General features: G+C 27.4%; 1 protein-coding gene and 1 pseudogene across 2 annotated transcripts; both read left to right on the forward strand.

Annotated features, from left to right (window-relative positions):
• The first annotated feature begins 10,406 nt into the window (after nt 1–10,406).
• On the forward strand, nt 10,407–17,758 carry LOC8277653 (annotated as a pseudogene).
• A 2,168-nt stretch (nt 17,759–19,926) lies between these two features.
• LOC8277650 (ent-kaurene synthase, chloroplastic) lies at nt 19,927–25,705 on the forward strand. Of its 2 annotated transcripts, none has more exons than XM_025159862.2 (16): nt 19,927–20,049; nt 20,135–20,167; nt 20,508–20,566; nt 20,674–20,959; nt 21,031–21,211; nt 21,913–22,133; nt 22,219–22,339; nt 22,856–22,953; nt 23,051–23,253; nt 23,362–23,474; nt 23,639–23,737; nt 23,968–24,183; nt 24,257–24,398; nt 24,569–24,814; nt 24,908–25,209; nt 25,401–25,705. In XM_025159862.2, exons 1-16 carry the CDS (start codon nt 20,046–20,048, stop codon nt 25,414–25,416), a joined length of 2,340 nt encoding a protein of 779 aa, XP_025015630.2. In that variant the 5' UTR covers nt 19,927–20,045; the 3' UTR covers nt 25,417–25,705. The 2 variants fall into 2 exon arrangements, with proteins under 2 accessions (XP_025015630.2, XP_015583550.2); XM_015728064.3 differs by having other exon boundaries at nt 19,928–20,049; nt 23,051–23,271.
• The last annotated feature ends 617 nt before the right edge of the window (nt 25,706–26,322 follow it).

Raw genomic sequence — 26,322 nt, forward strand, 5'->3', positions numbered from 1 at the left:
ACCCCAAACTGGCCCAATTTGCTAGTTTTCTATCTTTATCTTTCGTACTTTAGAGTTTAGCAACTCGAAACTCTAACTGATACTGTTTTAATTTTGATCCTACTTTTAAATATCATGCATAACACTAGAGGGTAGAGAAAGAATGAGAAAAACTCAATAAAAGAATAAACAAATAACAAAGAGGAACAAACAAGAATTTAAATAGAAATAATACAATACTTTATTATTCTTGAATATTTTTTGTTAGAGAAAATTTTGTTATTATTTTGAACATAAATATTTGATACAAGACATTCTAGTTAGATAAATAAACTCTTGTAAAACTAATTATGTTAAGAAATCATTTAAATATGTATTTGAAAACTACAATTTCTTATTTTGATCAAAAATCAACTATCTGTATAATTTCGAATCAATATGGAAAAATATCAATACTAAATTAAATTTTGATATCATAACAAAGAAAAAAAAGTAACAATTTAAAACAAATAATTCAGTAGAAATCAATATACACTCATAGATGTACCCTATTAATTTTTGGCAATTTTGAGCACAAAGACGTCTTACATAGCAACCCAAATATAAATTTTAGTCATACGCATGTAGATAATAAGCCTCCAAAGGCACCATCTAGCATATGCTCCAAAGGCGATGTATATACTAAGCGTTGTCTAAAAGACAGTATAATATGATGATACCTGACGTCCAAGGTATAATCTCATAAGTCACATAAATGAGTATATTCTCATTTATCCAACTATATATAATTTTAATCACATATAAAGTAAAACTAAAAATACCATTCTTTGTTTCCTATTTCTATAGAAAATGTCAAGTTTCTAAACTGCAATTAAAATAATATTTTTTAATAATAAACATTCCAACAATTCATAAGGATATAAACATAAATAGTATATTACTGAAAAATACAATATTATAGGTTTATCTACTCACCTAGTATGCAGGACTCAACCAACTGTACCGTTATTCAATTTTTCTGCTAATTTTTTCTGAACTACTATCCGGATGCACATTCCTAAAATTCACGCATAAACATATTTTAGAAATAAATCATGTTTTTAATAATCCTTAACCAACATCTATTTTTGAATTTCTAAAATCAAATTCTAACTCTTTAATTCTCATCTTATTTTAGTATAATTATATTTATTTCCTTCCTATTCCAATTAATTAATTTACATCTCCTATAAACACAGAGTAGTTTCCCCTAAAAATGGGTCCAACACTTGCAAAAAATACATGCACATCCCACAATATTTTTCCATTTGAGACCTCCAAAGTTTTTATTAAATTCAACCTCTCGTTTTTATCAAAGAATTTATCATCATAACTAGCTATTATTTTTACCTTGTCCAAATATTTTTCAATACATGAATTTTAATTATAATTATTTTCCTTTATACCGATCAATAACTATTTTAATAATAATTATTATTATTTTTATTAATTGACCTTAAGTACTCATAAACAACAATTGAGCTTCTCAAAATTTAGGCATTTTGTGAACTAATTATCTCATGCCAATAATTTTATTTATCATATAGTTAATACTAATTTTATTTATTTTTCTCTAACCACTTAAATATAAATTTTATTATATTTATTTATTCTATCAAAAATATAATATTCTTGTATCATTATATCAATTATTTATTAATAAATATAATTAAATTTAATTATAGACTGATCTCTTAATCAAGATCTCACACACACATATATATATAAAAATTAACTACTGAAATTATTGGCTATCGTTTTAAAGTCCACTAAATCATTTATTCTAATTAATTAGCTTTATATTTCTAATATTTATAAAACAACTAATGATAGAACCTGTATAAAATTAAACACATTGCTCAATTTTACTCAATTTAAATAGCACATTTTAATTTCCCAAACATGCATACATGCATTAAATAATTTTTTTCAATTAATATTAGTATATTTTTAATTAACAATTTCTAAAATTATTAAGCTTAAAATCTAATCGATAATTCGAGCTTGTCTATAGACTCAAAATAATGCATAGAGAATGAATTCAGCTTCTATTTCTCCGATCAAACTCTCGATCATCTGAGATCTCATCGACAGTTTTATCCGTTGATTTTTTTTATAGAATTCAATCGCCACAAAATTATTGTCATAGGAAAGGTTGCGACATATAAGTTCCAAATGTGGTATATGATCATCTAAAGCTCAACGACATTAGCCAGGAAATTCTAAAAATCTAAATCAGCCCCACTTTCTCTCTCTTCAATTTCTCCCTCCACATTTCACGAAAATCGTCAAACTTGGTGTCTATGGAAAGCCCAAAAAAAAGAATCCATTGACACAAAAATTGCTGCAATTGGAGGTCGAAATCGCCATCAACTAAGGCCAAAAGTTTTAACCTTTATTTCTTTGCTCACCTTCAACATTTCTGCCACCATTTCCGCCAACTAACACCGCCACTTTGCTTACTTCCTCCACTCTTCATGTCCCGAAAATTTCAGCTTCTAACTCCCTTTAAAACTCCATTTGCCATTAAAGAAGAATGAAGCTTTTAACTTCTTCCTCTTCTTCATTTCTTTCTTTTTCTTTCTTTTTTTATTCAATAACAACATTTAGTCCTTAAATTTTTACTTGACAACCATTACCCCTTGAAAGGATTCCTTTAGACCCTTGAGCTCATAAAGGTTGCTTCAATTAGATCCTACTTACTATTTTTGGGCCAAATTAAAGTTATCTAAAATATATGATTACTTATTTACCCTTGCCTTTACTTCAGAAATTACTAGAATATCCCTACCACCACAATTATTTATAAAAATACCAACCATGATAATTTCTATTTTAATCCCATAATAAATCAACTCTTCTTTTAATCCCTTTCTCATAAAAAATTATCAATTTAATCATAACACTTAATTAAATTAATTAATCAATTTAGAAACTATTTTTAATTAAATCCAATACCGCTTGCTAATTAAAATTTACCATTCTCCAAATAAAATCATTTATAAAAATATTTTTATAGCTTCCAAATTAAAAGAAGAATGTTTATCTATATCAAGAGTACGTCTAATTTATAATTCATATGATAAATAATTAATATATATTATTTATTATTAAATAATTAAAATATATAAAAGAGGTTTAGAGTCAATTATAAAATATTTAAAGGATGTATACGTAACTTTTATTATCACCCTCATAAATGAATTAAAAAATGACTTTGAGTCATTAGAACTTGCTACGGAGTTTATGTAGTATTATATTAGTAATTTGGCAAAATCTTATATGTGGAAATGATCTTACAGTGATTACATGAACTCATTTTTCCAAAAAGCAAAAATGAAATGAGTTGCCACTGTTGTATAAGTTTTTTAAAGGACAAGATGTCGCTAAAAAGGACAGCTGATAAGTCTCACTAAAATCTAAATTTTTATAACGGCTCTTTTTATTGGATAAATCTTAAAGACTATTTTATCTTTTAACTTATCCAACAAATTTAATTAATATTTATATTTTATTCTCTTACTTCATTTAATCTATATTATGTTTTCAAGAAGAAAAATTCTTTAAGTTATTTATATAAAGTTTAAATTTATATATATTTATTTATATTAAGGAATTTAATAAAATAATATCTACATGAAACTTGAATTAATAAAATATGGAGTAAAAATGTTACTATCAATCTACATATAACGTTGATATATTATCATATTATGTGCAAGTTTACCTATGTTTTACATATAACGTTGATATGTTATCATATTATGCGTGAATTTTTACCTATGTTTCTCATTCTTAAAAAATAAATAATTCTATATATAAAAATTGTGTTCTTAAATTTATTAAATAATAAAAGATTTAACTAAAAGTAATCAAGAAAAAATAAAAGTGCTCTTATCATAATTTAAAAAAATAATATTCATGTTGTGAGGTAAAAAATTTAAAAATGGATTTAGATTTAAAAAATAAAATCTATTACAATAAATTAAAAAAAGAAAATAGTAAAAGTAGAATGATTAATTTTATTTTTAAATAATTAAATAATAGAGAAATAATAATTTGTGAAAATTAATAAAAGTTTATCAATATTTATAAAAGTTTTTTAAGTCATTCACAAATTTATGAATTCTACAAAAGTCGTTAAAAATTCATGAACTCTTTAAAAGAGATCATGTTAGTTTCATTTTACTTACAAACTTTTAATTTATTTCATTTTAATTATTTTAATTCTAGTTACAATTTATTCACTTTATTAATAAAAAGTTGATATGGATATAAAATTAAATAAAAATTAAATAAATATTGAGGAAATTACATGGAATACGTTATTTTTTCCTTCTTTTACTTTTATATGCTAGGATTTAGTTTTTTACTTTCATGTTTTTCAACTAATTGGCGGGCTCGGGGGATAGTTGATGTAACACCCGGAATTTTTATATATTTAATAATGAGTTTTTATTTAAGTTAATTTTAGCTTCATTATTATTGGGTTTAATTTGAAATGATTTAATGAAAAATTTAATATTAATCAAATAAATGAGTTATTTTCTATACCCAATTAGTTTGAAATTTTAAGAAATTATTCAAGTAAATTATTTGAGAAATGATTATATTTTGGTTATTTAAAATTTTTCCAAATGCATATTTATATAAGTAAAATTATATATTGAAAAATTTTGGAAGAAATTATAAAGGATGTTTTTATAAAAGAATTTTGGAAAAATTGGTATTATAATTGATTAGTAGTATTAAATTTTAAGTTGGAAATTGATTATTTAATTTAATTGTGTGTTAGGACTAAATTGGAAATTTATTTTGGAATAAGGATTGAAAGTATAATGTTATTTTTATGGGGATTTAATGGAAATTTGTGAGCTTGGTATTTTGTAAATAAATATGTCAGGGGTATTTTTGTAATTGTGTATTTTCAATAATTCGGATTTGGCCCAAATTAGTTAGTTAAGGGCTTAATTGAAAGGCTAAAGAAAAGTTTAGGGGTTAAATTGGAATTTTGCTGGATGGAATTGTAAGTAATTAAGAAAGTTGAGGGACCAATTGTAATAAGGAAAAGTTCGGGGGCCTAATGTCGATATTGAAAGGAAAGAAAATCGGGAAGAAGAAAGGAAGAGAGAGAGAGAGAGAAGAGAGAGAGAGCGTCGGTGGCGAGCGCGGGGCGCCGGCCTCCGTGAGGCTTCCGTATCTCGATGGCGATCGGCTTCCTTTGGCGGCTCGGTGGTGGCCGGATGAGAGAGTTCAGCGAAATGGTGGCAGCCCGTGTTTTCTAGTTTTTCCGACGAGCTCCGGCCGGAGGATGGACGATCGGAGGACGTATCCCGACTCTCCTCACCAAGCTCGCGATGGCACTGGTTTCGTGGCAATCGGGCTCCGTTTGCAAATCGACGGCCGTGATCGTCTGCAAATTTCTCCGGATGATCGGGTGTCAAATCTAAAATCGGGCGGGATCATCGTCGGTAGCTCAATTTTCTCTGGCCGTTGATCTTGGAAATCCTTTGTTTTAAATTTGTGTCTATTGGGTTATATTGAGTATTTAATGATATTTGTGAGTCATAAATAATTGTCTATCAGTTTGCTTGCCTCGTATTTTGTCTTTGTGTGAGTCGGAAATAGTGAAGTTTGGGGACCCGACTCCCGTTATTTAAATTGTTGGATATTTGAAGTGTTCTTCCGGCAGTCCGGACCCGTTTTACGGGGGTAATGTTCGTGTTGTAGGGGAGGTTCTTCTGTGAGAATTCTCCCGAGTCGAGATTCTTAGAGTCGATCTGCGGAGTCTAGACCTAGGATTAATGATCGATTGTCTCGGCCGTTTTGATAAATTATTTTCCGTGATTAGATGATCATGCCCGGCTCGCTCCAACTGAGGCACCGGAGCAGAGCTAGGAGGTCGCCCAATTCTGTGAGTTAAAGTCATTTAATCATTGCACTATTGCTAAGTTTGATTTTAATATGCTATTTTGAAAGTTTATGCTTAATTTGGTTATTAGTATCGCAATGTAAATAATTTTACTGGATTATTAATTAATGAAGATAATATAAGTATTATTATAGTAATGTTATAATAATACCAAATATAGTCAGTTTTCCACATGAGTTGCCTGATGTCTTACTCTTAATTGTTAATTGTTATTTTGATATGGTTGAATGATTTCATTATACAATGATATTTATTATATGTGATGATTTCGATTTGGGGATGTGGCTTTCGTAGAACATGCCACTTTGATGGGTTACATCACGATCATGGACATGTAATCAGATTTTTTATGGGTTTGCCCTGGTCGAGCATGGCTCTGCTGATTTGTGTAAATTCGTCGGAGGTAAGGTCCCTGGTCGAGCATTGCTCTCGGGGCGCCCGATCTTATTGGATTAAGAGAGCCAAAATGGTCGTTAGAATTTGGGGTTAGGGTTCTACTGAGCCACTCGTCCCGTAAAAGTAAAAATATATTTTTATTTATTCATTTATTTATTTATTGTGGTATAATTATAATATGGATTGTATTTACGTGCATGGTTGATATATTGATTTGAATAATCTATGTTTTCCGAGAAGAATGCAATAGTTCCCGGATTATTTGATTTTAACTCACTCTAGACCGATCTCATTTGTCTGTTTTTGATTCGTGATCGTTAGTCCTCTCGCGACTCTTATTCAAGAACTCCTTCATCATCGGGTGATGTATTTGATTTGGTATGTAAATTGGTAAATCTTAGATTCTCGCGGTAGTAATAGTAGATGTATCAGTTGTAAATTTTCCGAGTTTCGGGTCTCGCCCTAGTTTTTCCCAAGTATTTATGTAGAATGTAGCTGTTAAGATAAATTGTGGCTTTAATAATATTAATTTGAGATGAGATTTGTTTAAATCAGTGAGTGTCAGGCTTACTACGGGTTTCGGTGGCCTTAAGCCTACCCATTCCCTAGTGCCGGTCACGGGCCCACGGGTGGGGTCGTGATAGTTGACGCTATACCCAATCTAAAAAAGATGTTATCCAAACGCATTTCAAGTAATTGTAGTAAAACCTGACCTGTTTGACCTTTGGCTTTTGCGGCGATACGAACGTATTTAAGTAATTGTTGTTTTGTAAGACCATAATGAAAACATAATTTTTATTTTTCTTCTAAATTAATATGGTGTTATTAGTTTCTTTTTTGCCTTTTAATGCTTTTTTGAACTTAATACTCTCTTGTTCTACGATTTTTTCTTATAGTACTTTTTGATTTTTTGGTTTTTTCTCATTTTTTTATTTTCTTTATTTTTCTTTGAAACTTACCACTATTTCTTGAAAATCAACAATTAACTTATTCATGCAAGTATTTTTTTTTTTTTTCAGTTTTGGGTTATGTAACTTTCATTTTCAATCTAATTCACATATTCTTAAAAATTTAGGTTTCCTTCTTCTGCTACTACTGGTAAAGACTTTAGCGTTATGGAATCACAATTTTTTCTACTAGTGTAAGACTTTGAAGCTTAGATTTTGAAGAAAAAAAGAAGAAAAGTTTAAAATCTCCTACTAAGCATGATGTAAATTCTCTTATTAAGAAGAAGAAAATTGTTGATGAATCTCATTGAAAAAAGAATATTAATGTTGAAGCTTTAAAAATATGAAAAAAAATGTTGATGCTCGTGGTAAAGTTGCCATTATATTATCTATGAATACGCTCTAAGTGTTTGATGAAATTTAAAACAATTGCAATAAAAGAAAAAAAAAGTGTATGTATAGTTTGAGAGTTTAAAAACTTAGAAGGTAAAGAGAATATAAAATAGAAAATTGAGAGAATGAGACTAAGAGAAAATTTTGATAATTTCTTGTGAACTCCATATTAGGCTCCCCATTTTTTTTTTCTTTTACTTTACTATTATCTTTTGACTTTACTTATTGTAATGATAACAACAGTAGATACTCATTATCTACTCATAATATACTCGGAGTATACTATATACTGTTAACTACATTTTTTGTTGGAATTTTAATTTCTCTCATGTTGGCTTGAAATCTATTGTTTAGTCAATTATAATTATTGGTTGGAAATTGGGGCAAAAAGTTTAATTTTCTTTTCTATTCGCGTGATATGATCTTGTTAGATCATGTTAATCTATGCATAGAAAAACTAAAAAGTTTTGGATTTTAAAGAAGTAAAATGTAAATCTTGTTATATTATTTTTATTAGATCTTCAAGAAGTTAAAACTTATAGTCTTTTTTTTGTAGTTTCTAGTTTTACATATGTATGTTTTTTTATGAAAAAGATCATTTGTAACTATAATTTTTAAACAACAAGCTTATGAACATCGGAAGAGACTTACGATCATTGTTATTCTTTTATGTAAAATTCAAGAAAGATGAAGATTTTTGATTGTGAGTTTGAATTATGTAGTAAGCTTAAGGAGGTGGATATGACAAAGAAGAATTGGAGGATGAACTTAATGTAATTGTCATATGATTTTTTAGTTGACACATTATACATAAAAGATGATTAGAGTATATTTAGTAGGAATTATGGCCATATTTAATATATATATATATATATATATATATAATATAAAAGATGATTTTAAAATTTGAATGGAGAAAATTCAGTACGAATTAACGTATTATATACTTGAAATAAACTCGTTATATACTTACTAAATATTGTTTACTGTATTCATTTAGGTCAATAACAACAATAGCAAAAAAATTATTTGGTTATTTCCGCACATGCATTTTATCAAACATCTAAATTGCAATATCTGATTTAACAAAATAGTTACATTTCCATAATTTGATAATTTTGAGTTCATGAAATATAATGAGAAAAATTCAATAAAAATCAAGTATCATACATTTGAAATATACTCGTATACTTAATATATATTGTTATTGTATATCTTAAAATTTCAAATCGGTATTACACCATAAAGGATAGCGTATGACTCATGAATAAAAGAAAAAATATAAATACTTTTTTATTTTTAATTTTCTAATTCGTTTAATATTTTTCTTGAATAAAAATTATACATAAAAATCTTGAGCTAATTGATTTCCATCTTTCTCATAAAGCTCATTCAAGAAACAATAAATAATATTATTATTGTCTTTTATTTTATGTCTCATATCTTCCATTCTCACATAATCAAGAACATGACAAAATGATATTAATGAGAGCAAATAAAAATGAAAGCTCATCAATATCTAAAAAGAAATTCATTGTATACTTAATGAAACCAAAATCTGAATGGAGAAACTTCAATGAGAATTAGAGTATCCTATACATGAAATAAACTCATTTTATACTTAGTATATACTATCTATTGTATACTTTTAAAACTGTGCTTTGATATTTTCTTTCCAATATCCGTTGTGGTAAAAAAAAAAACATTGTTGCAATGTATGTACATAAAAAAAAATATAAAAGATTATTTCATAATCAGTAACAATCGCAGTATAATATATTTGAAATATATTAGTTATATGTTCATTATATATCTTTTACTGTTTAATTTTAAATCTATTTTATATGCTTATTGTAAATATATACATTTTGTCTACCTGCATATACTTATTAATTCTCAATATACGAATTTTGTAAAAAAATATATATGTGAATCAAAAACTATTTAAATATTAATTTCTTATAATTTCATAAGATACTTATTACCTACATCTATATGCTCATGATATACTTTTTACTGTATACTTTTTTCTCCTAATATATAGTTATTGTATACTGGTTATATACTCTTTATTGTAATTTTTAAAACTTATTTTCTATTTTGTTTTAAACTACTTTTTATAATCTATTATTGATTTATTCTTTATTTTTTTATTTATATTAATATAATAGTAAATACAAGTACTTTATAGGATATATATCAATAACATACGAATTTAAATCTATTTTTTTAAATTTCAAAAGATATACTTATAGTATATCTGTGTATACTCGTTATATACAATTTTTTGAGTTTTCTGCAGATAAGTTTTAATTATTTACTTATTTTCATATCTGAGAATTTAAATTTTTTAATCATCTTATTCTACATGTAAATAGTCAAATAAATCATATAATATACTTGTTTTGAAGGATTTTAAGGTTTTTTTTAAAATAATAAAAAATAGAAAAGATAAATGGATGAGATTAGATTATCTATTTTCAGCTTTCTGTTTTCTTAATTTTTTTGTTGTTTATTACAAATTTCTTGAGATTTTAGTTTGCCAATTTTATTTGAATCAGTTACTGTGATTTTTTGGTTTTTAGACCTGTTGTTTTTGCATGGGTAGTATAGAAGTAAGTTTCTTGGGTATGGGACGTATTTTTATAAAATTTTAGGATAAATGTTAGACAACTCTTATTTTTAGACATTTCTATAAATTGTCGTTCACTCTTGTGCAGGTTTCTGTTTCAAAGTCCAACGGTGGATTATAACCTCAAACTTCCTTATGAGCTTAGTAATCACGCGGCCGAATGGTCCTTATGTATGGGCCGCTCTCATGGACAGATCGATCTAGGTGATCGTCAGTTTTATAAAATGTATGGCCTATTTTATTTTCACATTAGAAAAAAATTATAAAGATTAATAACTGAAAATAAACTAAATAAAAATTATATTCGACTGTCAATATTATATAAAACATTATAAATATATGGAAATTTTGCACTCCACACGTGTCACTTTCTGATTCAGGAGTCGAGGCAATCTCAATATAGCCACATATTTTCCCTCAGAAGCATAATCTAACCTAAGACACACAGAAGCCATGGCCGAAGCAGAGCATAGTTTTAGAAAGAAAAGATGGTCACTTAAAGGAATGACTGCTCTAGTAACTGGAGGAACTCGAGGCATAGGGTGAGGGACTAAATCTAATTTTTCTTTATCTGTTTATTAATGGCTGTTGTTGCTCTTGCTGCTTCCAGTTGCTTTGGTTTTAGCTTTTCCTGTAATTAAATGATTTTGTGTTTGCATGTGCTAGAAATGATATAGTGGAAGAATTGGCAGAATTTGAGGTGGCTGTGCACACATGTTCTCGTAACCAAAAGGAGCTCGAGGAATGTCTACAAGAATGGAGAAGCAAAGGCTTCCGAGTAACTGGATCTGTATGTGACGTTTTGCACAGAGATCAAAGAGAGAAATTGATAGAAACTGTCTCCTCCATCTTCCATGGAAAGCTCGACATTCTTGTAAGTCTTATCTTAATTACTCAGGTTTTACGTACTCTTAATACGTTGATTTTTCTCATTTAAAATCAAAACAGCAACAAAAAATAAACAGTAAACATCTGAGAGAGCAGTGATTATCTTTCCTTCGGAGGAAGCGAAATCGATAGCCGGAGGAGAAGGGAGGAGTCGACGGTACAATCCAGCCATAGCCATTTCTTATTTAGAAAGGAAGTCGAAGATTTTTGGCTCGATTTTGTATCAGATCGAAAAAAATGGAGAAAAAACGAGCTTATTCTCCGTCAAAATGCTCTGAAAATTTGAAACTTCACTGACTTCTGAGCGATAAAACGTCGTTATTGTACGGCCCAACGGTTGTTTGGATGACAAACTTGAGACGCTTCTGGACCGCGTAAACCCATAATTTAGCCCGATTAAATCCTTTTCTCTAATTAAATCAGCAAAAAAAAATTATTTTCTAATTTTAGACGAAATAAAATATTCTTTTATAGTTAAAATAATTATATTTTAATAATCGCATCATCATTGTTCAGCCCTTTTTCTACATGATTATTTCTCACTTTCTAAACAATAATTAATTTTAAATTTTTTTCTTATTGATTTAAATTTGAAAACCTAAGTTTTCCTTTTATTTCTTTTGATTTTGGTCCAAAACTCCTTCTCTTAGATGGCCTTTAATCTAATGCTTAAACTCTAAATCAATCTTTCTAAAGTTTAATAAACAAAAATATAAGTATTAAAATATTATAAAGCCAAAGTAAACGCGGAGGATTTAAAAAATAATGATAAAATTTTTTTTTTTCATTCACTAAAATTTAATATTATGTTTGGTTAAAATATATAAAATAATTTATTTTATTTAAGAAAAAGATATAAAATAAAAATAGTAAAATTGAAAGAAATATTTTAGCGCTGTGAAATCTATTAGTTTACTAATGTATTTACTATTTATTTTGTTGAAATTTAGTTTAATTATAATCAATTTCATACAAATTTAATTATGTAGAATACTAAATTAATTTTTGCTCCATTTAAAACATATAAATTTAAATTTACAAATAAATTTTATAAATTTTAACTGAACACTATATAAAAATTATTAATCTATTTATTTAATTGGAGCAAAGAGTCTATTCTAACTATATATGTTGTAATAAAAAAAGGTAATTACTATTTACTATTTGTATTTGTCTATATTATATTAGTTATTTTCTGACTTTTAAAAAATATATTCTTTTTATTTTTTTATTTTGTGATTTTATATTAAAAACTCCTTCTATCAGAATTTTTGTTAAACAACCGTTAACTAGATTTGGTATTATACTATTTGCCCCTTAATTTTTAGTTTAATATATAAATTACCCCTTATGGTTTATTTATTATATTAAAATCCCTTTTGTCTAATTTTTATACAAAAATCAATTTTAATGTTTGTACAATAATAATTCATTAGTGTTTTTTAATTACTCTAATTTTTAGCATAATCAAATTTTAATAAAATTTAAATATCTTAAAAGTACTTATATTAATTAAAATATTAAAAATTCATATAATTTACTTTAAATTGTTAAAATAAAATAGACAGTATTATCATTATTAATTTTGTTACACTAGAATTGTAACTTTGATAAGAGATTTGAATATCAAATTATATATTTTTATCAATTTATATCTTTAATTGACTTTTAAAATGGAAGGAAATTTTAGTCTAATAAATAAAATACAGGGGCAATTTATATATTTCTCAAAAAATAAGAGGCAAATAGTATAAAACAAAACCTAATTAACGATTTACAAACATAGGTTTTAATAGAAAGAGTTTTTAGTTTAAAATTGCAACAATAAAAAAATAAAAAATTATTTTTTGAATGTCAGGAGGTAATTAGTATAATATGAAAAAACACAAGGGGAAAATAGTAATTACTTCTAATAAAAAAATGAGTAATATATATAGTGATAGGAATAATTTCTAAATAGATATTAATTTTTTTTGTTCCAATTTGGACCAATTATAGATAGGACTAAACTTTATATTATCCTAAGTTATAAATTTTGCAAGTATTGTCTTAAGAAAAATATTTCTCTCTCTCTCTCTCTCTATATATATATATATATATATATATATATATATATATATATATATTATGCTATATTTTGTCTCACTGTATTATAGTTTTATCTTTTTAATCTTATTTGTATAATATAGTAAAATATTAATGTATATTTTCTCTAGGTGCTATCATTTTAAAGATAAAATTAAATATTAAGTTAAAAAAATACTTAAACTCTTATTATGTCGTAACCTCCTCGTACTCATTAATCTTATTTGGTCTCAAGTGTATGACTATATGTAAGGAGGTTTTACTATATATATATATATATATATAATGCATATTTAGTTCCTGCATTTTTGTTATTTTTGACAATTTTCTCTTGCACTTTTATTTTTATTGACATTAGGTCCTTTTTTAACATGAGGTTAACACGTGTATCACACATTGCCGGTAATGAAAATGTAAATGAATTTTTAAGTTTTCTCTATTAAATTTTTTTAAACATTTACCTCCTAAATTTTTAATTTTTCTTAACATTAGTCCTTGTATTTTAATTTTTAGCAACATAAATAGTAAAAATAGTTATTACAATCTAATTTAATTTACATTTTGTTAAGCACTAAAACTGCTAGAAATATAACTTTAACTGCTAATTAGCAGAGCAGAAGAAATGAAAAACCACCAAAGAATACTGCAAAAGAGAATGGGAGAGCAATTTTTTCCATAAACAGTATGAGGATATGAACTTTATGCTATATGAAACCGATAAAATAAAGAAATAATATTAAGTTGAAGATATCATGTGTTAGAGATGAGTAATTAAGAAACATAAAAATTAGACCATTTCTGATTTATCAATAAAATTAATTTAAATTTTATATAATAAAATGATTATTTATTAAATAATAAAATTTCATTAAATTTAAATTTAATAGTCACAATCATACTAACATAATCTATCATATTTTACAAAACATGCGAGGATGTCAGTCCATCACCAACTTTCCTATTTGCCACATCTGATAAATTGTTGAGCAAAAAGCCATTCTTTCCGCTTTACTAACATTGATTTGACAAATATATTATCTTTTTGTTATTATAAATATGTTAATTAGTTATTAGCATTTTTAGTTTTGGGTAATTATTAATTTTTTCATATTTTCTTATATTATATTATTTACCTCTTAATATTTAAAAATTATATTTTTTATTTTATAATTTTATATTAAAAATACATTCTATTAGAATTTTCTATTAAATAATCATTAATTAGATACAACTTTAAACTATTAGCTTCCAGATTTTTGGTGTAATATACAAATTTCTCCTTATAGTTTATTTATTGCATTAAAACTCTTTTACATTTTGAAAATTAATACAATTAAAAAATTAAATTGATAAAAAATAAACTTTTTATCAAAGTTACAATTTTTATGTAATGAAAATAATAATAAGAATAATATCGATTATTTTGATAATTTAAATTTAAATTTTATCAATTTTTAATATTTTGATAAATATAATTACTTTTAAAATATTTAGATTTTACTAGAATTTAATATTTAAAGAATACTAGTTAAATATTTTTGTACAATTGTTAAAAATAGAATTTTATCTTAATTTGATTTAAAAATAAGTTTAGAAGAGTACGATACTTAATAATAAATTTAATAATTATTGAACTATTTTTGTCAATTTAGTCTTTTTACCGTCTTGACTTTGAATGAAAAAGGTAATAGTTAGTTTTATTAAAAGATAAAGAGGTTCTAGTATAATAAACAAACTATAGGGGGCAATTTATATATGATATAAGAAAAACAAGAAGCAAATAGTACAAAATCAAATCTAGTTAACCATTGTCTAACAAAAATTTTGATAGAGGAGATTTTTAATATGAAATTACAATAGAATGATGAAAATATATAATTTTTAAATAAGATAGAATTAGTATAATATAAAAATATAAAAGGTAAATAGTAATTGACCATTTATTTTTTATTAATAGATTTGTGGTTTGAATAATTCTTCATATATTTTTAGTTAAAATAATAAGTTAAATTAGATTATAATAAATATGTTTATTATTTATTGTCTTTTACTATCTTTAAATTTTATCATATTACACCAATAGATTCTTTCTATTTTTAATAATTAATTATAACATCCATCTGATTTAACAAAATCAACTATTATCTCTTCTCATTAGATTTTTCCGTTCGTCAACAATATTCTTATATTAAAATACCAATTATAGAGAAATTTTTAAGTCTTGAGTTTTATAAAATTGCAATAATATATTCATTTGTTTTCAATAATTAATTTTAACATCCTCCTCTGATCCAAAGTCATAATTTATTAAAAAACTAAAATAAAAATAAAAATTTAATTAGAGAAATAATAGTCATTTTTATATTTAGAAATTAATTAGCTATTTAAAATATTTAAAGTAAAAGTTATAAAAATTACTAAAAGAATTTAGTGAAGATTAATATTTGCACTAAAATACTTTAACTAAATAAATTGAAATTAACAGCAACACTTTTTGCTGCTAAAAACATAAAAAAACATTGTTGTAAGTATATGGCAGTAAATATAAAAGTTGTAGCATGTTACTTCTGAAAAAATATGATTGTAAGTAATTTGTAACAAAATCTAAGTTGCTGCCAAAAGAGTAATATGATAACAATAAATTTTATTGTCAAAAATTTGAAATTAGTTATAATCATAATAGTTAGTGTTGCTATATCTTCTTTCTAACTTTTGGTTACAATTTTTAATATCTTTTTTAGCAATAAAATTAACTTTATTGTAAAATTATTGATGCTTACATTTCCTGTAGTGTGTGGTTAGGCCACTCTTTTCCTTTCTTTTATAATCACATGAGAACGAGTTATGCACGTGCAGGTTAATAACGTTGGGACAATTGTACCAAAAGAAGCAACATAGTACAGTATCGAAGAGTTGTCGATGATGATGGGTACAAATTTTGAGTCTACGTATCATCTATGTCAACTTTCTCACAGTCTCTTGAAGGAATCCAAAAATGGAAGCATTATAAATATTTCTTCCGTCGCAAGTATTGTTGCTTTCCCTTATTCTTCCATCTATTCGGCAACTAAGGGTATGTTTCATTTACTTTCATCTAAACTTTTTTTTTTTTTTTTAAAAAAAAAGAATAAAAAAGGAATAAATAATATGATATAGTAGTTCTGCAGGAGCAATGAATCAAGTGACGAGAAATTTAGCATGTGTATGGGCAAAGGACATGATTCGCGTTAATGCAGTTTTACCAGGAGCCATTTGATACTTCGCTCGTAGATTCTAATAGCACGGTACAAAATTTCTTTTCTTTTAGAAAAATAATAGAAAGAAAACTAGGCAATTTCTTTACATGGCATGTTCAGATTTTAGCTATAACAAATAAGAAAATTACACATGTTTATAGTCCGGAAATAGCAAGAAAATCCTCAGCTCTATATATTCTTAATTATTATTTGCTTTATAAATCTTTATCTTAATTACATTTTTTCCCCCTCTTACTTGCATAAAATCATCCTTTAATTTTTATTTTTGATATATTTTTGTTTCTTTGTTCAAAATAATATATATATTTTATTTTTTAATGTTAATATTTTCGTCTTGAATTTTATAAAATATAAATTTTTAGTCATCGTTGGCCGTTTTAGCTAATTTGTAAATTTTAAATCAAAATTGGATTACGTGCCATATGAGTCGCATGATATAAATAAGTTACATTGTCATTGAACTTATGTAGTTTTTATAAAAAATGAGAATTGATTAAGATTATAAATGATTTTATTCGAGCTGTTTTTATCAAAATTAAATGCATTGATCAAAATTGTCCAAAACTACATAAATTTGATTTTTTTTTTTTAACCTTTAAGTCATTAAGGAATGGTTTTGATCATTAAGTGAGAAAAAGTTATGGTTTTATATTGAAGTTTCCAAGTATTAACTGAATCATTATTTTGATTTTATTCAAAAGTAAATTTTCTTTTTGAGAAGTGTGTTTTTTAACATAGTTATGAAATTATGCAGTAGCGCATTAGTAATTTGACAATATTTTATATGTTGAAATGATTTTACAGAGATTATATGACCTGATTTTCTTGCAGAACAATGCTGGGTTTGCTGAATCTATAAAACAGATCAAATGTGGAACTCCTATGCTTCGACTTGGATGTCCTAATGAGATTTCATCCCTGGTAGCATTTCTTTGCATGCCTGCTGCTTCATACATAACTGGTCAGGCTATTGTTGTTGATGGCGGACTTACTGTGAATGCATTGCCAGCTAAAATGAACTAAAAACTAAATCTTTATGCTGTATGATCAGTAGGCCAAGGACTACAAGAATGGCTGCTATAAGTCTCATTTAGTAGAGCTTTAATTAGCTATGAGACCATGTATAATGTTTGTCAATCTTATTGTGTTCTATTCTCCTCGTTTATCATGTTCTATTTTTCAATAAAATAAAAAAAATTGGTTTGCGTTATTTCTCTTCTTCCTTCTCTGTCTGCTCTAAAAAAATGAAAATGCTGTTGGTTTTTTTCATTATTTTTATTTTTATTTTTATTTTTATTCATGGTTTTTTTTTTTTTTGCTTATGGGTAAAAGCACTGAAGTAAATAAGAGCAAAATGCTATGCATTCTTGACATCAATTAACATAATATGGCACTGCTGCTTAAAGGGTTACAGAGATTACCTTGATAAGTAGATTGATAATGACAGCCTCATCAACGTAAGGATTCAACCCTTGTTAAGGCTAAAATTGGGTTATTTTCTCGGTTTCCTATGCTGGCTCATGAACGTAATGACACCCTCTCTTGATGAATAAGAAATAATTTCAAGAATTATAATAGTTTTAATACAATTAATATAATTACTTTTAATTATTTTTTATTTAAAATATCAATATTTATTATTCTTATTTAAAAACTATAATTTCAACATATTCTGGATAGAATTTAATTTCTAAATTAAACAAAATAAAAGTTTTTAGTTTAGTTATAATTTAAGAATATGAAAAACTAAAATAAGCAGATAGATAATTTACATATGTACAATTATATATAGTATTAATTTTCTTAAAATTAAATAATATATTAATTTTGATAAGTTTTAATATTTAAATAATTAGATAATTTCTATAATTATTAAGTTTAAATATTTAAATAATTTTTAAATGGATCAAAATAATTTAGTTAAAAATATCTTTTATGAACCGACTAGACCAACCATGAATATAGGAAAATGGATCAAAGAAAACAAATTGCGACCCTTAAATTTGTATCAAGAGAACGACTAACAAGAAGATTGAAGATAAAGTATTTGTGTATTTTAAAATATTGAGTTTTGGGTTTTACTAGAGTTGAATTATAAATTTTATTTTTAGTTATAAATAATCAATCAAAATTATTTTGATTAACTATTAATTGTAATATTTCTTACCAATTTAGTTTAGTGATAAGTTTATATATAACTTTTAATTATTTATAAGCAAGTATATGAAAATGAATGTTTATTTATAAGTACATTGTTTAAATTTTAAAAATAAATAAAAATTTATAAAAAATAAAAGTTAATGTATTTAGTTTGTCGATAACTAAATATAATATATAAATATTAATTATTTTAATAAATTATTATAGGCTTATAAGATATCATATACTTATATAGTACATTAAAATCACTTTAAAATTTGATTTGATGTCAAAATTATTGTTGAGAGAGAAATGTTAAACACCTCCATTTTGCCTTTTCTCTTTGAATGAGATATATCATATTTTAAAACTAATATAATTATATTAAATAAAATGAATAATAATGACACTTTTATAATACTCTTAAAATATTAGAATTATTTTATTTTATTATACTAACTTACCATTATTGTCTATTTTTCATTTTCTTTCAAAACCTTATTGATAGTTCTACATAAATCGTCAAATAGAAACCATTATATTTTGTTAATAATGAAATATTAATTTTTATATGAAATAATTGCATTCAGAAAATTGAGGCTTAAATTTTTTAAGATTTTATATTTTTAATTGATTAAAAAGTTTATATGAAGATAATTGTTGAGTTTTAAATTAAAACTCTTAATATTATTTGTATATTTATTATTGATATTTATAGAGTTAATAAATTACTCTCTAAAAAATATAATCATACTAATAAAATAATAGATAAATAACAAAGAAACTGATAATGAGAAAAGAAAATTAAAAAAAATTGAGAGAAATCATAAAAAAAGAAATTGATAAAGATTCAATGTATTTGGACTATAAAGACCTAAAATTAAAAAAATACTACAAAATTATGATATTTGTTTGCTTAATTTAACAAGTAAAATATAATTTTATTATACGAAACATGTGTATTTACGGGAAAAAAAGGCAATAAACAGAAAGTCCTTAATCGTATTAGAGTGAAGGGGTAATACGGTAAATGAATAAAATGGAGATGTCGCATCTCGGATAAAGTACAGGCAGAACACATATGGAAAGCATATCAGCATTACCCTTCGATTCGATTCTTTCACTACTGACTCTTGTCTATTGCCTGTCTTTGGGGTTCCCACTCGCCAACTCTTCCTTAAATTCCTTTCAATAAATTCCTATAAAATAAACGTTTTTTCCTTTTTAAATAAAAAGTTTTCTCTTTTTAAATATATATATATATATATATATATAACAAAACCGACAAGGCTCTTTGCCACTCTCCCTTCTTCACTGTCTCCCTCCCTTGCTTTCCCCTAGAAACTCTTCACAAAGCCATGAGTACTCTCTCTCCTTCTCTCTATATATCCACATTTACATAACTGTAAGTTCTTGTTCTAACCTTAATCTTGCTTGCTATTTTCAGGTCTAGGCAAGAGCATCCAGCTTGGAATTAACGGTATCAACTTATAATTCTCCCTTTCTAAAGTTTGATTCTCTTCTCTGTTCAGAAAGTAATTGCTGAAGCTTTACACTAGACATTCCATGATAACTACTTAAATCAAAATACATACTCTAACAGGTTCTTATAATATTAAGAAAAGAAGGGACTATGTACAAATCTTTTCTATGTTGTATTTACTGTTAAAATATGAAAGGAATATAAGTATGAAAACAGGATTATGAATTTTTGTGAAAGAGATAACTGCAACTTCAAATTGGTATTTGGAAAAAAAATTCCTAGTGGAATGATCTGTGTTGGCTTTATGATTTTTCTTGCCTACTATTCTTTTCAATAGCAAATTTAAGAGACCCTGGATCAGAGTTAGTCGCACAAGTCAATAAAAAAGCATTTCAGGTATTACCATTTATTCATATTGTTCCTTTTATTTCTTGTATTAATGGAAAGAGTGAATATGGTATTAAATGATTTTCTTTTTTCTTTTTTCACATTCGTTCATTTAGTCATTTGATGGCACTAAAGAAAGAATTAAGAGGATGTTTGATAAGATTGAACTTTCGGTTTCTCCGTATGACACTGCTTGGGTAGCAATGATCCCATCTTTGAATTCCGTACAAGCTCCTTTCTTTCCTGAGTGCACAAAATGGATAGTTGATAATCAACTTAGTGATGGTTCTTGGGGTCTTCCTCATCACCATCCATTGTTAATAAAGGATACCCTTTCATCCACATTAGCATGCGTCCTTGCATTGAAGAAATGGGGAGTTGGTGAAACCCTGGTTAACAAAGGTACTAATATGTTTTAATTCATAACTTCACCACAAACAAAAAGTGAACAATTACTGTCTTGTTTGTTGCAGGTCTGCAGTTTATTGAATTAAATTCAACTTCATTAAATGATGAGAAACAACATACGCCAATTGGATTTGATATAATATTTCCTGCTATGCTTGAGCATGCTAAAGAGTTGGCTTTGAACCTGCCTTTGAAATCAGATGTTATAGATGCAATGCTCCACAGGAGAGATGTGGATCTTAAGAGGTATGTATATGCTAATGTTTACAATATAATATTTGGGTTTAATGTATATGTCGCAAAACTTTCTTTCCACAGTAATGTGCATCATATTAACACTAGTACTATGCTGCCAACCTTCATTTGTGGCCTTGAATCTAAACTTGTTTCTTCTCTTTCTTTTGTACTTGGTATGAACTCATTGATATGAAACACTATCTCTTTCTCAGAATTTTATGAAAATTAATTGTCATTTTTATTTTATTTTAATTTAACTAGTGTATCATTTAAGTTTGATAAAACTCTGAGATTTTAGTTTCAAATTGCAATATGCTTGTGTGTATGATACTATTATGCAGAATTCGAACTTTGATGTATTTTGTGAAACTGCTCATGTGTGTGTGTGTGTGTTGTTTTGAGAGGGAGGTAAAAAACTTTCTCATATAAGAAACTATTGCAAGTAAGGCATGCATTTGTTTTCAATGTTTGTTCTTTTAGGCACTATAGTATTATTATATTCTGTGTTTAGTTAAATTCTTGTTTACATATGATTAACTTTTCTGATTACCAAAGGTAAAAAGTTCTGAGCAGTAACTGTTGTTGGTTACGATTTTGGTTGCTCATACTGATTAAGTGACACGAACAAATTATAACATCTAGATAAATATTTATTTTAAAAGCACTGTAAAAACATTGAAAATTCTTGTTTATATTTGGTCTGTGTCTAGTGGCTCTGGTGGCAGCAATACAGAGGGAAGAAAAGCCTACTTAGCTTACATTGCAGAAGGGATCAGAAAATTCCAGGATTGGGAAATGGTCATGAAGTATCAACGAAAGAATGGTTCACTGTTCAATTCACCATCTACCACTGCAGCTGCTTTTAGTCATCTTCGTAATGCTGATTGTCTTCAGTATCTGCAGTCTGTTTTACAGAAATATGGAAATGCAGGTACATCCACATCTCTACATAGTATGTATACTCTTACATTTCTCCTGTTTCTCTTTTTATATTGACTTTCTTTTGATCTTTTCAGTTCCAACTATTTATCCACTAGACGTATATTCTCGTCTTCTTATGGTTGACATTCTTGAAAGGTTGGGAATTGATCGGCATTTCAGGAAGGAAATAAAATTAGTACTGGAAGAAACATACAGGTACTGTTTTATATTCACTTTGCATTGCATATACGCTTGTGCTTTATTTAGGTATGCACAAGCAACTCTTTAGAGAACTGAATCTTATCACTTATTTATTATAAACCTGTTGATTAGTATCTGGGGTAATTTAGTGGGTCTGAATACCTGATTGGTTTGTTTAGCTCAAATACATATAGAAGCTTTAAAGCTTTCCGCAAAAGGAGTTGCAGCCAATAATATAACTATGATTCACCTTTAGGGCACTATCAATGAAATCATCAATTATTTGTGCATTTTGACAGAAATAGCTTATTCTTATCACATTCTTTATTTGCAATAAATTCATTTTGAGTGTATCAGTTCTTATTGACAGAATTCTACAAACTGGTAATGATCATTTCATTTAGAATTGGTCATAACCTGTTTCTAAAACTATAAAGTTTGTGCAAAGTTATGAAAAATGATTTTAGGTTTTTCTTGTAATCATGAATTTTTTTTATTTTATAAGAAACCATGAAATTAGCAAAAAGACAGATATTGGTTGCAGGGGAATGAAGAAATATTTCTAGATTGTATTACCTGCGCCATGGCATTTCGAATATTACGTGTCAATGGATATGATGTCTCTTCAGGTATGCTGTTAAGATAGGAGAAGAGTTGTTTGGTTCTTTTATTCATTCATTTATTTTAGTCAGTGAGGCTCTAATCAAAGTCCACATATGGTTGCAGATGTATTTACCCAATTTACAGAGGACCATTTCTTCGATTCGCTTGGAGGATATTTGAAGGACACGAGGACTGTGTTAGAGTTATACAGAGCTTCACAAATACTTTATCCGGATGAACCACTTTTGGAGAAACAAAATTCATGGACAAATCATTTCCTGGAGAAGTGTCTATCCAGTGGTTCCAGTTATGCTGACGGACCCAGGGAATGTATTACTGAAGTGGTCGTTTTCTGTGACCTATTAACAATTGAAGCCATTCTTCTTGAATTGTCCCAGTGGAATTCCTAATTTGTCTACCTTTCATCATCTCAGGTGCATAATGCTCTCAATTGTCCCTACTATGCAGATTTGGAACGTTTAACTAACAGGAGGAGCATTGAGAATTATAATGTAGATGAAACAAGGATTTTAAAAGCCTCATATCGGTATAATTTATTTGTCTTTCTTCTTCTTTTTCTTCTTCTTTTGTCAATTACTCTTCCATATTTCTTTCAGAATAAAAATTTTGTAAAAGAAAAAAGGAAAATTCATTTAGGAAAAGAATATGTATGTACTGCTTACTTTGTTTCCCTTTTCTTTCATATGCAAGTTGTTTGAACACTGGGAACCAACATTTTCTTAAACTGGCGGTGGAAGACTTCAACCTCTGCCAATTGATACACCAGGAAGAACTTCAACAACTTGGGAGGTACATGTCTTACACACTTCCCTTATATCACAATATGTGGTGGCTGGAACATTTGTGGCAGTTGGATGAGAACTTGCTGAAAATGAATTTAATGTGAGGTAGACAGCTGACTCGAAATAATCCTACACTTCACCAGTCATGGTCATAAGTGGGTCCACTCATATGTTTGGGGAACTTTGAATGTCACTTCTCCGTGTTCATAACATGATATGTCTGTGAGACGAAAACAGGTGGGTTGTGGAGAAAAGATTGAACAAGCTAAAGTTTGCCAGGCAGAAGCTGGGTTATTGTTACTTCTCTGCTGCAGCTACTCTCTTTGCTCCTGAATTATCTGATGCTCGCTTATCATGGGCGAAAAACGGTGTGCTTACTACTGTTGTTGACGACTTCTTTGATGTTGGCGGTTCTGTAGAGGAACTGATAAACCTTATCCAGTTGATTGAGAAGTACGTTCTTTTCCTCTTTTGCTTATTAACTCCTCTAGATCATTTTCCACAATTTATAGAAACTGAAACACAGGTGGGATGTAGACGAGAGCACTCACTTCTGTTCTGAGCAAGTTGAGATCATATTTTCAGCACTTCGCAGCACCATTTCTGAGATTGGAGACAAAGCATTCACATGGCAAGGACGTAAAGTCACAAGTCATGTCATCAAAATTGTGAGATCTAATCCCTTGCTTCATTATGTACTGTTGCTTTACCTATCGGCTACAATAATCACTTTATTTTCATATATCTACAATTAAAGTGATGGGAGTGGAGGGTATGGAAATCAAGGATGTCATATCAGTATAGTGATTTTTTAAACCAGAGATGGGTTGCATTGCAGTGGTTGGATTTGCTGAAGTCAATGTTGACGGAAACTCTCTGGACGAAAAGCAAGTCAATACCTACACTTGACGAGTATATGATTAATGGCTACGTGTCATTTGCTTTAGGACCAATTGTCCTCCCAGCTCTTTTTCTTGTTGGACCTAAACTTACAGAGGAGGATGTTAGGGACCCTGAATTGCATGATCTGTTTAAAGCTATGGGTACCTGTGGGCGTCTCCTCAATGATTGGAGAGGATTTCAGGTGGATGATGTTTTTACTGAAAATTAAAATGATATTGCTGATCTCATTCCTTAAGCAGTTGGTTGTTTTGTTAATATTTTTATTACGTTGTAGAGAGAATCCAAAGAAGGGAAATTGAATGCTGTCTCACTGCACATGATTCAAGGAAACGGTGGTGTAAATGAAGAAGAGGCCATTAGAAAGATAAAGGTTTTAATTAACAGTCAGAGGAGTGAACTGCTGAGACTAGTTTTGCGGGAAAAGAACAGTAATATCCCAAGAGCATGCAAGGATTTGTTTTGGAAAATGATCAAAGTGTTGCACCTTTTTTACTTGAAGGATGATGGATTCACTTCAAATGAAATGATCAGTACTGCAAATGCAGTGATTACTGAACCTGTCGCATTCCATGGACCGTAAGTGATTCTATAAATTCAATATTTGAACTCCATTTATGAAAAATTCTCATGTACATGTAACTGCTAGTTTTCTGTCGTGGCTTTTATCTGCCACTATTTATGTGCATTCTATGCTAGAAAATATCAATCCACTATTTGATGGTTTGTCATATACGGTGTATGATGCTTCCTGGTTTTCACTAATGCAGGGAAAACCCATGGTAAGGGAAACAATGAATGCTGCAACATTGCATGTCTTCATGTCACTAGCAGCGGTGAAAGATACAACTGAGAAAGATTAACCGGCGTTGGTAAAGTAAACAGTTTTTTCTAGTAATATGGAATGAGAAACAATTAGTGGAAGGAAAGTTATAATAGTTGCTAAGAATTAGAGTTGCATTGTAGATACAATATTGATAACTTTTATGTTGTTCTTGGGGTCATTAATGACTCTTGACTGAATCTTTTAACTCTCCACAGTGCCTTTAATCGTTCCAATTGATATATTGGTATAGCTAATGGTTTCTATGTTCTGTCAACCTGAATGTCAGTTTAGATGTTTAGCATAACTTTTATTCAATAGTTTGAAAGAAAAAAGAGGATAAGATAGTCATTTTAGTAATTGATTAAGATAAATGGAGTGTATTTATCATCATAAAGTGGGCATTAGAGATAACTTAGAAGTAAAATATGTATGTAAAGGATACTCGTGCTTGTTATTAGGCAGTAGCTTTGTATTTTTTCTGCTGCCCTTTTGTTTTCTTGTTTTCTTTTCTAGTTTCTTGGCTTTGTCCCTCCCCAGCATTAACAATAAAAAGAAAAAAATAAATATAGGTTTTGAAATAATCATTTTAAGAACATAAAATATTTGTAATTTAGTTCATTGCAAGGAATAAATTATGCTTGAACCATATTAAGCATTTACTTGAAAAACAATGGGCTAATTTGGTCCAAAAATTAAATATTGGGTTTTTTTTTTATATAAATATACAGAAAATGAATTGCAAAATTTAAATAAATAATATTATAAAAATAAATTTTTTAAAAAATAGTCAGTAAACTTTCTTTTAAAAGTCGTGAAAATAATCTTTTTTAAACATTTCTATAAAACATCTTTTTAAATTAAACAAT

The sequence above is a fragment of the Ricinus communis genome, chromosome 10 (assembly GCF_019578655.1).
Source record: "Ricinus communis isolate WT05 ecotype wild-type chromosome 10, ASM1957865v1, whole genome shotgun sequence".
Classification (NCBI taxonomy): domain Eukaryota; kingdom Viridiplantae; phylum Streptophyta; class Magnoliopsida; order Malpighiales; family Euphorbiaceae; genus Ricinus; species Ricinus communis.

Coding starts and splice junctions, on each gene's coding strand:
- LOC8277650 (XM_015728064.3), top strand. Junction 20,567..20,673: donor TCAATAAAAAAGCATTTCAG/GTATTACCATTT, acceptor TCGTTCATTTAG/TCATTTGATGGCACTAAAGA. Junction 23,475..23,638: donor ATTTTAAAAGCCTCATATCG/GTATAATTTATT, acceptor TTCATATGCAAG/TTGTTTGAACACTGGGAACC.